Source organism: Ctenopharyngodon idella, chromosome 6 (assembly GCF_019924925.1).
Source record: "Ctenopharyngodon idella isolate HZGC_01 chromosome 6, HZGC01, whole genome shotgun sequence".
Taxonomy (NCBI): Eukaryota; Metazoa; Chordata; class Actinopteri; order Cypriniformes; family Xenocyprididae; genus Ctenopharyngodon; species Ctenopharyngodon idella.
Genome location: NC_067225.1, coordinates 24,904,659 through 24,921,135, shown reverse-complemented (window position 1 = coordinate 24,921,135; position 16,477 = coordinate 24,904,659). Strand labels below are relative to the sequence as shown.

Here is a 16,477-nt window from a genome sequence, read left to right as displayed (position 1 = left end):
TCTAGTTGCAGTGTACTGTTTTTTGTGATTTACATTTTGTTTGTAAGTGTGTGTGGAAAGTGTTTGTGCGTCTTTGTGTTTGGCGTAGTGAGAGTGGTTGGGACATTGCTTTAGGGCAGTAAGCATTGTGAATATAGGCAAATATTTCTGTTGGCAAATGGGCAAAATATGTTTCCACACACCCCATCTTTTTTACTCTAGATGTATAAATATCCACTTTTCATTTCCACTGTTTATATTTGTTTATGCTTATGTTGTCTTGCTCGTGTAAAAAAAGAAACCTAAATTTTAAAAAAAGTATAACCTTTTGTAAACCACAATAAGTCTTTTCATTGTTTACCGATTTGCTTCACAGATTTGCATATATTCCAGTTACGTTTTTGGCAGCTTGGAGGAATCTGTAGTCAAATTCATTCTTAATTTGCGAGTATACAAAAAGCAGCTGTACTAAAATATTAAATGCCATCTGTGTTGATGTACTTCCCTGTTTGTACCTGTCATTACAGATAAGCAAAGAGCCTTTATTTGTTATTCATTATAATTGCCAATAACTGGACTTTTGTATATTTGTGTATGCATAGGTAACTGCCTATCACTCCATCACTCTCATTCTCTAACGCACACTTTCTTTGACTAGCAAATGTGCTGTCATGGATTGATTTACAATAATCACATTTATTCCAATAGGAAGATGTGTTGATCTAACTGACATAAAAGTTCATAAAAGTAGTCCATGCAATTTACAATAGCTTTGACTGAATTTTAAGTTATTATTCCCTGAAAATGTTCCCCTTCATCTTGGCTTTCAAATCACATTCATATTTAAACCTGACAGTCACTCTGCAAAACATTTATCCTCTGTATTGCACAGAAGAAAGAAAGTAATATAGGTCGCAAACAACATGACAGAGAGTAAATGATAGAATTTTTAATTTTCATTTTTAGGTGAATTCTTTATTGTCCAACTATTCAATTTATGTTTCATTCCATATGATGAAAGTAGACATTTAGCATCTTAAAAGACAAACAAATGTGTCATATCTCCCTCTCTTTTATTTGTCTTTCAGCTCAGAAAATTGGCAGTTTCAGCAATTGGTCTGTCACTTTATAATATTCTTAGAAGTATTGTGTGGTTATAAACTACTCTACCATTCAGAAGTTTGAGGTCAGTAAGAATTTTTTAAATGAAATGTATTCTTTTATTTAGCAAGGATTGATTCAATTTATCAAAAGTGACAGAAAAGACATTTGTAAAAAAAAAAAATCTGAAAGAATATGTAAAAAATATATATGCGTGTGTGTATACAGTCAAACCAAAATTTATTTAGACTCCTTGAACATTTCATTCATTAATGCAGTTTATTCACTATAGTTAAAAAAAAAAAATGGTAATAAAATATGACAAGATCTCAGAGTTAAACTGTCAGAAAAAATTAATCTTAATTATGTCAGATAACACTTAAGCAAAACATGGTCAAAGTGTCTGAATAATTTTTGGTTCCAAATTTTTATCAGTTTTACTGGTAGTCCACTGTATGAATAATTTTTGGGTATAATATGTCACAGTCTACTTTATTTTGCAATCCTCACTTACATAAATGAACTATAGTGTCCTGCACCCACTAGTAATAATATATCAAAAATATCAAAAATGTCTGAATAATTTTTAATTTGACTGTATATATATATATATATATATATATATATATTATGGTTTCCACAAATCTATTAAGCTGCACAACTGTTTTAACAATAATAATAAATGTTTCTTTAACAGCAAATTAGAATATTTCTGAATAGAATGATTTCTGAAGGATCATGTGACACTGAAGACTGGAGTAAGGGAGTAATTTTTTAAATATATTAAAATAGAAAACAGTTATTTTAAATTGTAATAATATTTAAGAATATTACTGTATTCACTGTATTTTGTCAAATAAATGTAGCCTCGGTGAGCATAAGAGAATTCTTTTTTTAAAAAAACAAACTCACCAATCTCAAACTTTTGAATGGTATGCCAGAACAATTGCCCGATGCCGTCTGCTGACTGATTGACCGCTCATTTCTCGTTTGTAAGGATCAGAAGTTCATTGTATGTGTGTGTTTTACTGTGCATTAATATTAATGAAGCAAAGTTCAATTTCTCTGATTAATTACAGCAGGAAAGAGAGAACACTCAGTTAAACGCTGCAGGCATGAGAACTCTCTGTGAGTCTAACACAACATCGCTTTCATGCCATGTTCAGCCTGCTCAGTGTTTGTGACATTGACTCAAGATATCTTTAAACACACACAAACACGCACATGCCATCGTTTACTGTCTTTTTCCCTACAGTGACTCAGATAGGAATCTCAGTCTTTTATTTTTGTGTGGGGGTGCATGCATGTACAAGCCTTTGATATGACAGCTTGAGTCTGTTAACCTCTCTAATCAGGGTCCTTCATCAGAAAGGTCTTTCAGAGTGCCTGTTTAAAATTCATAAATTGAAAGAGAAGGGAGAGGAGGGACTGAAAAAATGGAATAGAGAAAAAAGGAAATAAAAACAAAAGACTTCCCATGAGGTAGAAGCTGCAGATTGTCTCCTTCCTGACCCCTGGACCTGCACTGATCTTGAGATGAGCCCAAAGAGGGGTAAAGTCACGCTCGGTGTTTGAGTTACCACTGCTATTAACATTATCGGCTACATCAGCACGGGTAGTTGGCATTTGTGTTTGTACGTTTTTAATTATATTCTTTGATCTCGTGGATTGTTTCCTTACAGAGTATTTTCTCTCCCTCCTAAAGCGCGCTAGGTCTATGTGGACACTGCAATACCACTTGTTCACACGTAGAGGGCAGTAGTATGCCCAGAGTCAGACGTAGTCATTATTCATTTAATCATGGTTTCTCATACCTTTTTTTTTTTTTTTTTTAAAAACCTGGAAACCTTCATACCTGGATACCGTAAATGTTGCAGCGTATTGAACAGAGGTGAGCTATTACTTTTCTACGTGACCAAACTAGTGTTAAATACATCGGGGAGAACTCTTTTGACTTAGGACAGTAAAGTAACCAACTAGCTACCACCTAGTAACGCCCTAGAAACCTCCCAGAGCATCATTGCAACAGCATAGCAAACAAGAGATTTGAGCTGACTGGTAGCAGTTTTGTTCCGAAAATATAAACGCATGGGTACAAATGTGTAAAACAAACTTACGTGTGGCCTTCATATTGCCCAGCTGTTAACTGACCGATCATTATATGACTTGATATACTTCAAATTTTTATAGTGTGTGTGTGTGTGTGGCATTCCCTACGTTATGGCGACAAAATCACCACAAGAATGGCAATATCCGATCCTTGTCTTGTGTGGACATTTTTGGTCTCCATGAGGAAAACAGCTTATAAATCATACTAAGTGATGTTTTATGAAAATGCAGAAAGTTTTCTGTGTTGGGTAGGGTTAGGGATAGAATTTACTTTGTACAGTATAAAAGTCATTATGTCTATGGAATGTGAATGGAGTGTGTGTTTACCTACTTATCCATATTTTGGAAAAAATTTGTGACTAAAAGTGAGCCAAACCTGACAAAACCACCTTTTGAGGACATTCTCATTTGTAAAAACAGTATAGAAATAATGTAAATAATGTAAAAATGTAGAAAGTTTTCTGTTATCGACAGGGTGTGGGTTAGGTTATAGTATTTATAACTAGCTGTATATATATATATATTTCTTATTTGCTTGGTTAATTATGGCAATTAATCTTACAAGCCATGAAATTCATCAGTTTAGTCTTGATTTGTAATGGCACACAGTTGTCAAAATGCATCAGTTGTTTTCTACATAGAGGTTTCTCAATAAATCAATCAGCTGTACAATTGGAAAAAAAAAATCCATCTATAAATCAATGGACTACTGCTAGAGACTCTGTACTAATCACATCATTTCCTTTAACTGGGCTTTTAGCTGGATCTAGACTAGTGTCCCTGCATTTTATAGATTTACTGAAGTCTCTCTGTGAATCAAAAGTTTAGTGCATTTTACAGACCTGTAAAATTTCATACACACTCACAGAGCTACATGAAAATACCGCGTATATAGGGAATTACATTTTTTTAATATTACTGACATGTGAAGGACATCTTAGGCTCACTTTTGCAGGAATTATTTACATTAACATATTTTATTTAGGTCTTATTAAAGCCTGCAATGGAAGTGATTTGAGGCTGAGATGTCGTAAGCTGCTCACTTACTCACACATACATATATCATGTTTCCCTGTGTGCTGAAGTCTGTTGTCTTCACAGAGTCATAAAGTAACACACTCTTATAGTATAAGGGTCCACGTCCACAAAAAAACAGTCATGTAACACATTCATTCAAGAGGTGCTTTGTTCCAGTACATTATCCCACTTTCCATCCTTTCTTCTAATGCACTTTATCTCGACGCTCCTTTGTTCTATCGCACCTATTCTGTTTAGGCCTTTATGTCCATACAACCATTAGTCCACACCCCCCTTTCTCTTGTTTTCTTTTTCTTTGTTCTGCACTTTTCTTCCAGGTCAGCAGCATTGTCATTGTCATCTACTGAAGAATATTAACTTTGTCACACAGGTATTTTATGCATTATTTGCATGTCTAAAATAGATAATTCAATGCTTATGAGTCTGAACAGAAATTTAAAAGAATATGAGTAGATGCAAAAGTAATTTTAAAGATGTGTGCCACCAATAAGTGTTAAAGGCTAAAGATTGTGACCTTTGCCCTTTGAGGTTTGCGTGCAATTGTTTAGGAGTGCATCAAACTGTCATTTTATGTTTTGTGATCAATTTGTCGACACAAGTGACAGACACTTCAATATGAATCGCTAGACAGTAAGAAAGGAAGTAACAGGGGTCATTCTGTTTTGAACAGTTCAGGTTACGCTCATTCACTGTCCGACTCATTGGACCAATTAGAAGGGCGGTAAAAGCCTCCCACATCCCTTACTGAAGAGACTAATAAAATTAGCAGGCCCTCCATCTTATCTTTGAACGATAAACAGCCAACTATTAGATTACAGCTATTAAATTAGATACAGACTCTAAACAAACAATTATCTGAATGTAAGTGTGGGATGGGTAAAAGGAGGAGGTAAACTAGTGTGTGTGGACTGAGTTGGATGCATGAGCGTGATGGTTCCATTTATATATCTGAAAAAACTTTAATTGTTTAATCACTTGAGTATGTTTGATAACATCATACATTACAATAATGGAGCAGAATAACCATCAACCTCCCCATTCAAATCTCTTCGCCACCCTGTTTCACCTTACACATTTTTCACATTTAGTGTACACTAAAAACCTAAATTAAAATCCATATTATTGCGGCACACATGTGACGTCATTTTTTTGTATGGCAAACTTATATATACTAAAGTTAGCTTGTATATGTGTAGGGTTAGCTTGAATAGTGAGGGTTTCAATATGTTTACTAATTACAGTTGATGTTCTAATGACCCAGCTGTCACTCAATACATCTCTCGGGTTACTGTAGCAATGTAAGTGCTATTCTACCCATAGGCCTCTGGGCTTTTTCAATCACAACAATAAAAACACAATAGCAACTCACTAAAAGAACCGGCTTTGTCTAGTCCAAAAAGTGCGCCCAGATTTAGCTTGTGCGTGATTGTGTTTCTCAAAAGTATCAGATTTTATAAATCTGTATCCTTTCTTTCTTTCTTTCTTTCTTTTTCTTGACTCTGTTTCATTCTGTCTCTGCACATTTTACAAATATTTGTCAGTCAGCCAACTTATCTTAAATCTATATGTCGGCCTGCTCTCTGCCTGCTCTTTTTTTTCCCTCTTTTTTGCAATTTTTCTTTCCCTTCACAGCTCTATCCATGATTTTTTTTTGTACTTGTTTCATCTTATCTTTCGGATTGGCTTCGTCTTTTAGAAAATTATTCATCTTTAGCATCACAGTAAAGATAGGAATGGGAGAAATGCACTTTATGAATGATTTCCTCACAAACCTTCCAGTATTTGAGTTTGATATTGTGAATTTTGCTCATGAATTTGGTCATTGACTGAATTTTTCATCAAATTAATTTTAAATGCTATTTAAATTTACAAAAGATGTGAATATATATATATACATACATATATATACATATATGCAAGTATGTTTTTTTTTTTTGTTTAAAATGTATTTCATTAGACTTGTAAACATTTACAGCAATAGCTTAGTTTATTGAAATAGAATTCTACATTAAGTTCAGTTTTTATTATTCCTCCATAATATGTGGCTTATTTTAATCACAGGCTCTTGATTTAACGAGTATGTCTGCATTTACTGCTATTGAGTCTGATAACTTTGAACAGTGTATTTAGACTCAATCCCCTCCTGCCTCCGGCCTACTTTCCTGCCTCTAAGGTTTCTCTCAGGACAAAACCACTAGGACAGAGAAAATAAAAGAGTGGAGAAAGAGAGGAGGGAAAGAGAAGTAAGCAGATCTGTTACTCTGTTCCAGGAGGATGACAGTAAAACACACACACTCACACCACACAAGCTGTCCCTGGAGAGGGGAACTGAGAGCTCACAGTTGGTTTGTCATTTAAAATAAATGATTGTTCTGAGACAGAGGATGAATTAATTTAGGAAGATAAGGAGGAGAAAAGAAAAGACAGACTGAAAGGGGTTGGATGCTGCTTGGCCTGTGTTATATGGGAGGGTTCTGCTGTGTCCCAGTTACAGACAGAATGTTTGCAAACAACTACATCTGTTAGGTCAGATTGAAGATTGAACGAACATACTATGCTAATGTTGTTAATATATATATATATATATATATATATATATATATATATATATATATATATATATATGTGGAAACTGTGATACATTTTTTCAAGATTCTTTGATGAACAAAAAGTTCAAAAAACCACATTTATCGAAAATATAATTTGTTTTGTAACAGTGTAAAAGGCTTTAGTGTCACTTTTGATTAATTTAATACATCATTGCTGCAATGTAGTATTAATTTCTTTCAAACAACAACAAAAATCTTACTCTTACAAACATTTGAATGGTAGTAGTGTGTATCCTGGAGCGAGGTCTCGAGTCCTTTAGCCTGGCAAAAGTAAGGAAAAGTTATAGAAAAATAGTGATTTAGGGCAGCGATACAGAGGGACATGTTGTGATGAGGTGAGATGAGAGAAGACATACAAAAATTAAATCATTTGGTTTTAAGTGCCTTAAGATACTGAACTTAAAAATCAATATTCAGGTTGATTCAGTAATATTAAAGGGATAGTTCAGCCTAAAATTAAAATTTTGTCATCATTTACTCACCCTCAAGTTGTTCTAAATCTGTATGAGTTTCTTTGTTCTGTTGATCACAAAAGAAGGTATTTTAAAGAATGTTGGCAACCAAACAGTTTCTGGTCCCCATTGTCTTCCATAGTAATTTTTTCTCATACTATGGAAGACAGTGGGGACCAGCAACTCTTTGGTTTCCAACATTCTTCAAAATATCTTTTGTGTTCAACAGAACAAAGAAACAGGTTTAGAACAACCAGAAGGTGAGTAAATGATGACAGAATTTTCTGTGAACTATCCCTTTAAATAATATTTTTGACTTTAATATAACCACATCAAACACATTTTAGGTTACCCACAATTTTGTTTTTTGTTTTTTACAGTTGAGTAGAGTGTGTGTGTGTGTATATGTTAAAGACAACCAGTGATTATTATAATACGTTTATCATGTAATTATAATAATAATTACATTTTTAGATTAATAATCATATAAATCAATACTTTTGATATAATATATATATATATGCTATATATTTGATATAATATATTCCATTTACTCCATAATTATTTTTACTTGCAACATTGTAAAAAATTATATAGTAGTCCCATATGTGCTCCACTGTCTTGGTATGTGTGATAACTTTTGTAACATATTGGGTATAATACATAATGTACATCTGTTATAGTAAGCAGGGTTTAATGACAAGGCTGTTCTTGACCAGGCCTCAAAAACCCTAAAGACTTTCTCTTCTCTTTCATCTTTATCTCATCTCTCCATTTTCTTTTGTCTCTCTAGAGTCCTGCTGCTCATTCACTGCTTTTAGTCCAGTCAGCATGCTGATAAGCTCTATTCTCATGTTTGCGCAGAGGTGTGTAAGGCCACACGTGTCTCTTGGATTGTTGTTTGTACAATAGCGTCTCCACAACAGTATTTAATAATATTTTTGCAAATAAGGCAAGGACCCACATACAAAAAAACATTGTGTTTAAATCATTTATTAACAAAAATTTTAAAATAGATACACATTAAAAAAGTGTGTATTCTGAGTGTTACTGTTAATGCATGTGTACAAAAAAGATGAATAGGGTAATTTTTGCTATTGATGTTGATACTAGTTTATATATAAAGCTTGAAAATAAGAACAAAGAAAAAATAAATTAAAGAAATAATTATATAATTAGAAATGGTTTAGAAAATGTATTTATATTATGATCTTTATAACGCAGGGCTTCTTCTTCCTTCACAGTTACATAAGATACAGTGCAGTGGGTATAGATGACATAATCGGCCATAAAAGTTGTTGTACTTGTGATTATATTTGAATAAATAGGGGATATTTATTATTAATGAGAAATGGCTAATTAATTAAAACTTTGGTGTACTACAATCAGATTCTATGTTGGCTTAAAATACATTTCAAAAATCCACAAAATAAAGTGCAACTTTTTAAATCAAGCCCAAATAGGATTTAATGATTTGCATAAAGAACATTTGAACTTAAGCCTAAAACATTAATGAAATGTCCTTCACCTGAACATTCAAACTGAAGAATGCAGTTAATGTGTTCATTAAGTTTGGTATGTTCTACAGGTGTCTCTCAGCCTATAGCAGTGACTAAGCTGCTGTGACTGAATGCAGGATGTAACTGTATGGGTGGAGTCATATTGAAGGGGTGGGGCATGTTGGCCATGTGGCTGAAGGTGGATTGTTTGTCATGCACACAACTGTCAAATTGCTGAAAGTGCTCTCCTCTCCTCTTCTTAGGTTTGCCTGACATTTTCCTATTGCGTGTCTGAATCCCTTCTTTCTTCATAGTAAGTGGACGGTTCACCTGAATGCACAAACACAGATAAACACACTAAAATAGAGTGGTGCAGCAATGATGTCAAAACCCGGAAGACTAATTCGCTACTGGTTCCCTCAAGATTTTTCGATGAGGTTTTTAATGGGTTTTTTTTTAAATTTATGAGTAATAACTTGACGATACTTGAATGTTTTACTGTACGACGTAAATTACACACACACATGTTGAAACGTTAGGGGTGTGTGCAGTTTACTTTGCAGAACAAAATGTCCAAGTATCATTATTTTTCTCATAAATTGAAAAGAAAAAAAATATCTCAAAGGAACCAGTGGCAAATTAGTCTTCCAGGTTTTGACGTCATCCCTGCACCACTCTATTACAAAATGTATACAATAATTATACTATTTAATGTTTTAAATAGTAGGATGATGGACTGCCAGCATATTTAACATTGAAAAGAGTCCACATTATGTGCAAACTAGATCATTTTTAATGCAAACAATGGATGTAAACCTCTTACAAGTAGAAATTTAACATATATAAGCTTTTTTGGTGTTTTCTGTCTATACAAAGTGCTATAGTAAGGCTAGACAGATACACATTTACTCACATTGTGTAGTTTGTAGTATAGACCGCAGGCATTACAGACGGGTTCTCCATTGGCATTACGTCTCCAAAGTGTGGTGGTCCCTGTCTGACAGTTGGCACAACAGGTGCCTGCTCGTCTAGATGCTGACTGGAACATAAAAAACACATAAAATTAAAGAAATTGATTAATGACAAAACAAAGCTTGTGAATGAATAATATGGTCAAACCGCAAAGGACAAAAAACCTGATTCAAGTCTAATAAGGGAAGCCTGAAGTTATGCATAATTTGGTCTCTCTGGTATTAAAGGTGTAATCTTTTCTGTGATGCAGTAAATGTTTATATTCAGGAAGTGCTTGTTTGTCTCATAAATGAAGCATTACATTTCAAAAAGGATATTCTGACTGTACAGAGTCGGGACAACGTTCTCTTTCAAATGTTTTGCGTTCCCCTGAGAAATTTAGCATTTCAAAAGTTTTTGCGAGGAAACAAAGGTTTTGTGAGCGAACGCAAAAGCATTTAAATATTTTTTTCCTCTCATATCATATTTTTCCCATCACCATGTATGACTGAAATTATATGTATTATAATATTATAAAATTACATTTAAGCTTTACAAAAAAAAAAAAAATAATATATAATAATTTTTTTTTTTTTTAAATATGTATAATAAAACATAAAAAATCAATAGTTTAATTTAAATTATTTAATAAGTTCATATATTTTTCCTTTGCAGAGTATCTTATAACACATTATAAGCATTAAAAACATACTGAAAGACTGGTGAATGGAGCCATAGTTAGACCCTATAGCAATAATACGAAGATTGCTGGTCCAAATCCTATGTGGAATGTCAGAAAATTTAGACCTGCTAGCAGCATGCTGTTCTGTCCTGTTCCTTTTAGACATAGGCTGGCCCACAGATACATAGAAAACATTCTCTTAAGAACTTAATGTGACAGCTTTGTTACTGGCACAAGTGACAAACCATAACATGTATTGGTCTATCTTTACAGTATTCTTTTCTCAGGACTCTATGAGCTATTTTAACAAACTGAATGCAGCTTTGTGTTATACATTAAGAGAACAGACATGTGCATTGGTTAATTTTTTTTTTTTTTTTTTTGAATAATTGGCAAGAAATACTTTACTACAAACACATTTTAAATGTTTATAAATGGAATAAAATTCATGAAATCATGAAAAATAAGTTTTGTAATAGAAATGAAGAAACATTATGATGCTGGCTTGGTAAGAATCTTTACTTTAACTCTCAAACTCACATGTTAAACAGAAGTACGCCTTAAAAATACCATAAATTCACAGAACTATACAGGTATAGTAGATCCTCAACATGCCAAAAGAAAATACAGCAAGAAAACAACCACAAAAGGAAGCGTTTTTGGGTCTCACAAAGTTATCGGTACCGGGCAGACATCCTGCCAAGGAAACAAATGGACCGAGCTGTCTCTGCAGGCGCTGTTCAAATATACGACCTGTAGCTGATGCAGAAGCACTCATCACACACTGACTCAAGAAAAAGACCTGAAGCTAGTCAGCCTAATTTACAGCTAATACGCTCTGAATGGAGGGTCACACAAAATACGTAGACACAGTCACTTTCAAGCTGATTTATTACATTTCCCTTTATTGTCAGTGATGGCAGTTCTGCAGCTGCTTTGTGCTTAACCATTACACTGAGCTTTCATGAATAGGAAATTGTAAACAGTTTTCACTAATTTATTCACTATAAAAATGGTGGACAGGAACTTAAAATATTATAATCATCATGGAATACAAGGAATTAAGGTAAGATGATAGACCTGCCAGGAATACAGGAACTATCTGATTTCTGGTCAAGTTTACACTTGTTAATGAATTCTAATTCATTACTTGCTATTTAAACCTGTGAGTAGGGCCATGGAAACTCAATGGTCCATTACACACTCTCACACACAGGCCTTTCGCTCGTTTTCTCTCTTCATTGTCTGCACATTTTCTAACTGACACCATACATTACATGGCCACAATAAAACACTACTCAGAAACATATGACAGTTTTCCCTGTAGTGCTCTACAATTTAGTAGTACATACATGAACGATTTTCTTTTTTCATTAACATTTAGACGACTGATTTTTTTTTTCAAGTAATATACACATCTGCATTAGCAAAATATAAAGAGGTTTGTCAGAACAATCCTATAGTTCAAACTATAGAGCAATATGCACTAGCAATGCCAAAGTCATGGGTTTGATTCCTAGCTAATCATAAACTGATCAAATGCACAGCTTGTACACAAGTTGTATTTGGAAAGGTATCAGTTTTCTATTAGAGTAGTGTCTAACATGTTTAAAAATGTGTTTTTGTAAAGGTATGTGTGTAGCACTAACCAGTCGGCGCTTGGGTCTGATGAGTGGTCGGTTCTGGCCGTTCATCTTGTGATAGAGTCCACATGCATTACACAGATAATGACCTGTTCCATCTCTCCGCCACAGAGGAGTTGATGTAGCTCCACAATTCACACATTCACGGCCTTCCGGCACACATTATAGCAGAGAGATGGAAAAAAAAATGTAAACAACTTATTCATTTATTACACATAGAGAGAGAGACTGATAATCAGTTTGATATTTGTTTTACAGATATTCACACTTTTTTCTACTTTTGAGTTATCGGTTCTCCCGATTATGTCTACCGATAAGTGCCGCCATTTGGTGGGAATCTACAGAATAGCACCCAATGGAAGCAACGGTATTCATGCATTACTTGCATAAATTAAAAGTTAATTATAATTTTTTACATTACAGTTATTTATTGTCGAACTAGAAGCATGTAGCATGTTAAGATTAACCATTTGATGTGGCCCAAAACAGATACAGTGCATTTGTGACCATACAACTTAAATTATTATTAGCCTATTAATTTTTATGCCATTATAAATAATAAAAAATACTAATAGTGCAAATTATGTTTTAGTCTAATTTATAATTTCTGTATAATCTGTATAATAATCAGTATGGTTAAATACAATGTGTGTGTGTGTGTGTGCAACAACAAAGTTATCAAATTATGGCAAGACATTACAGTGTCCAAGGTATATGTAATTTATTGCAATGCCAATTGGTATTTACCTGTTCCATAAAATAATTATAAAGTAAAGCATCATTCTGTATACTAGGTTTATACTGTTACATGAACACAATACGTTTGTTTCCTTTACCGGCAGCAGATGTTTAAAGGCAGACAATTAAACTGTTACAGGTTCCACTGTTAATATGAACTATGAACTTACCTGAGAAAGCGCGGCTTTTGCTTTTGCATTTTGACGTCATGTTGCTCGCGCTGCTGCCGAGAAGACTTCTGGAATGAAACACACTGCCGGGGTACTCGTGCGCTCCAGCTAAAGCGTAATCGGAATATGAAGGGATATGAGTTGTAGTTTGCGCGAGATTGCTACGGATTGGACTGGAGCACTCCATCTTCATCCCGTCGACAAGATGGAGATGGTACTTCCCAGCGTCCCTCACAGCAGCACACGCAGGGTCAGGGGACGCATCTTTGGGTGGAGTAGGGGGTAGGCAGTAGAGTTGAGGACTGCAGTGTTGCGTCATTGACAGGCACTGCATCGAACCTGGGGCAGGTGTACCTGTGCTCGTGTATATGCCGTTTGAGTTTTCGGCGCCTGCTGAATGCAGAACCGTTTTGCCCAGGTGGTTGACTGTCCATGCGCTGTGGTGCTGGGCGGCCGAAAAAGTCGATTTGCTGTTGTCCATTAAGGAAAGACCTTGGGTGTGGATAAGGTGAGGTCGACACATTGAGCCACCCGTAAGCCGTGCTGCCAAAAGAAAGAAAAAATTAGGCTATCCTTAAAAAGAACAATTGTGTATACACGTGCATTGCTAAAAGTCAATTCAGTTCTAACTTTTCTCCGCGTTTAACCACACTTTTGTTAAAAAAAAAAAAAAAAAAAAAAAAACAGATCAGGCTATTGTGGGAGATCAGATTTCTCAGTGTAGAAGCGAAAATAATAGGCTACTGTATCCATTTAAGTTATATCTCAGAATATTTGGAAACTTAAGAATCATTACACTCGATGTTACATGTTATTTTAACTTAGGCGAAACTAAATTTTGTCATGATTCAAAACGCATTAGCCTATGCTTTGTTCAAATTTTATACATTCGATAAAAACATAGTCTAAATATAATATAAAGGCTAATTGTAAATGTAACATAGATTAAATAATGATTTTTGTAAATGTTTTATTTGTATGCCTACAATTTGTAAAATGCGTATAACCCCAATAAATTCCAACCCGACTGTTTTTAAGAGACGTCCGTTAACATAAGCTATAATTCGAACTTCTATTCATTAAAATTAATAACACATGACAGAATTACACAACTATAGCATTGTTTAATAATAATAACATTAGCCTAATAATGTACTATTAAAATACTGTATGACAAATCTCTCGCAGATGAATCTCCGAGAATCTGATAATGGTGGAAATTATTTGGCAACAGTAGCCTATTGTGACCCAATAAATACGACGGACAGTTTTAGGAAAAAAAAGTGATGGAGTGAAAAATATTTCGTTCAAACTCAAAATTGTGCCAGAACATAAGAAGCTACATAAGAAAGAAAATAACTGAAGGAAAATGAACAGAGGCTCCAGGCCTACTCACCATGCGTTTGACTGTAAGACATTCGTGCACGAGTATGAGAGTGGGACCCGTGTGTGTGATAATAGGGGTTTCCTTGAGAGTCTAAATGACTGAGAAATACATCTACCTCATCTGGTGGTAATAATGGGGCACCTTGCTCCATATATCCCGAACTGTGATGTCCTAAACCAGAGTGCGGAGACACCGAATCTGAGGTACCCATTAAGGCTGAATGATGAGCATGCATCATCCACCGGGGCTCCGCAGGGAACTCCATCATCTTATGATGCTTTCCCGTATGACAGAAATGCAAATGTTGCTGTGCGGTTAAAAAAGTTATTCCAAGTTTATCCAGCGTGTTTTCCCCAAGTGTTGTTTTCTTGAATATCTTAAATATAAGCCTAAATGATTAAGTACAGCTATGACAGCGTGAACGTAAATGACTATATAATATTAGCCTAAGTCAGGAGTTCGCGTGTCTGACGCGTGTGACTTGAGCTGTTTGAGAGTCACTGGCAGCGGTGTGACACCTCCCCGCTTTCAAGGGGATGCGCGCGAGCGATGCCCTCAAAGATAAAAATCTCGCGCGTGCAAATACCACACAAATGCCACAGCCGATTACCTCATCTGTATGTGTTGGTATGAACTGATGTAGCTCTTAAGAAAATGTTTGAAACAAATCCTGTAAGTTGGGAGAAAAGCAGAGGCTGTAAAAAAAAATAGTCCAAGAAGAGTATCCGTCCTTATCTCGTCACTCCAACTCCATGACACGCGCCTACAGTTCAAAAGGTAGGCTACTCGTGCCTACGATGATAAGCTTCGGGATGATCGCCACAGGTACACTAGCAACTAGGAGTAAACCAGAGTGCAAAAGAGTAGTATATGAGGCAGAGGCCAAGGGAGGACTCCTCCCGCCAGCATAAATGATTTTCTAGCCAATTAGAGTTTGCCCTTTTTCCAGCTTGACACCTGAAACTCCAATTTACAACACGCCTCTCCATCCATTCGTTTCACTGCGGGTCGAGTAGTTAATCCACATTTCATCCATTAGCGTATGCGAATGGATAAGTCATTTATTCTTAACACCTTCAGAAAACTAAAAGTAATTTATACAAATGTATATTATTTATATAAGATTTATGTATAAAAAAAAAATAAAAAAACCTAATAATGCCTATATCAGATAATACAGATTGTATTGTAGCCTATTTCTTTTTAAATTGAATGCAGGGTTAAGAAAATAAAATCGGAGTTTATGAAACTGAAGATAAAGTAGCACCTGAAAAAACCTGCACGCTCAATATTTTGCTCCAGTTGAGGTGAGTATTCTTTTTTTTTTTTTTTTTCCTATACGAAGCAATGCAACGTCCTCCGTCGACTTCTCCCGAGCTTTAATTATTCAGGGAATAAGTTTCTGGCCAGCGCGCGCGTATTGTCTGTCTCGGCAGATACGTCTCGTGCGCGGTCAATGACAACACGAAACCACTGACCACCTACCCCTGACTCTCATAAGATCTTTCCATCACTTTGATGAGGGAGAGAGAAAGTGAGAGGGAGTCAGGCAGGGTGAAAGAGAGAGAGAGAGAGAGAGAGATGACATTCCTTCACGTCGCTTGCCGCTGCCATTCAACATCAGACAATTTTTTTTTTTTTTTTTTTTACGTAAATTGATCGGTGAATCAGTCAATTATATTTATTATGTAAGTTACATTTGATTAAACATATTAAACAAGAAAACCTGCTGATTTAGATAATATTGTCTTCTATCATTTATCAACATCAAACATAAAATTTTAAAGCAGACATTAAATGATAATTTCGTTCTTATGTACATTTCCATCGTGATGAAATAGTGACTAAAATAACTAAACTTTTCACATAAATTCCATTTTACAACCTTGTTTGTTGTTATCTGTAAAACAATCCTTTCTCCCCTGCTTCAGTTTTAAAGTAATAAAATGCAAAAAAAAAAAAAAAAAAAAAGCAGCATTTAATAATGCTGGTTAGGATTTCAATACATTTATACATGTAGTCAACTCAGTAGGATGACCAAGTGCACCATTGTGCAATCTTTTGTTGTGTTCCTTTGAAGAAATGACCGCATCTAATAGAGTATATGCTTGCGTTGAAA

General features: G+C 34.8%; 1 protein-coding gene across 2 annotated transcripts; it reads right to left on the bottom strand.

Annotated features, from left to right (window-relative positions):
- Positions 1 to 8,316: 8,316 nt before the first annotated feature.
- gata2b (GATA binding protein 2b) lies at positions 8,317 to 16,477 on the bottom strand. 2 transcript variants are annotated; one of them, XM_051897138.1, is made up of 5 exons: positions 14,368 to 16,477; positions 12,972 to 13,514; positions 12,070 to 12,212; positions 9,701 to 9,826; positions 8,317 to 9,117 (listed from the first exon to the last, which is right to left on the bottom strand). In XM_051897138.1, the coding sequence occupies exons 1-5, from the start codon at positions 14,624 to 14,626 to the stop codon at positions 8,884 to 8,886; spliced, it is 1,305 nt and encodes a 434-aa protein (XP_051753098.1). In that variant the 5' UTR covers positions 14,627 to 16,477; the 3' UTR covers positions 8,317 to 8,883. The 2 variants fall into 2 exon arrangements, with proteins under 2 accessions (XP_051753098.1, XP_051753099.1); XM_051897139.1 differs by lacking the exon at positions 14,368 to 16,477 and having other exon boundaries at positions 12,972 to 13,957.

Coding starts and splice junctions, on each gene's coding strand:
- gata2b (XM_051897138.1), bottom strand. CDS start 14,626: ATGATGGAGTTCCCTGCGGAGCCCCGGTGGATGATGCATGCTCATCAT. Junction 12,213..12,971: donor CAAAAGCCGCGCTTTCTCAG/GTAAGTTCATAG, acceptor GTGTGCCGGAAG/GCCGTGAATGTGTGAATTGT. Junction 9,827..12,069: donor TCAGACCCAAGCGCCGACTG/GTTAGTGCTACA, acceptor TTTATGTTCCAG/TCAGCATCTAGACGAGCAGG.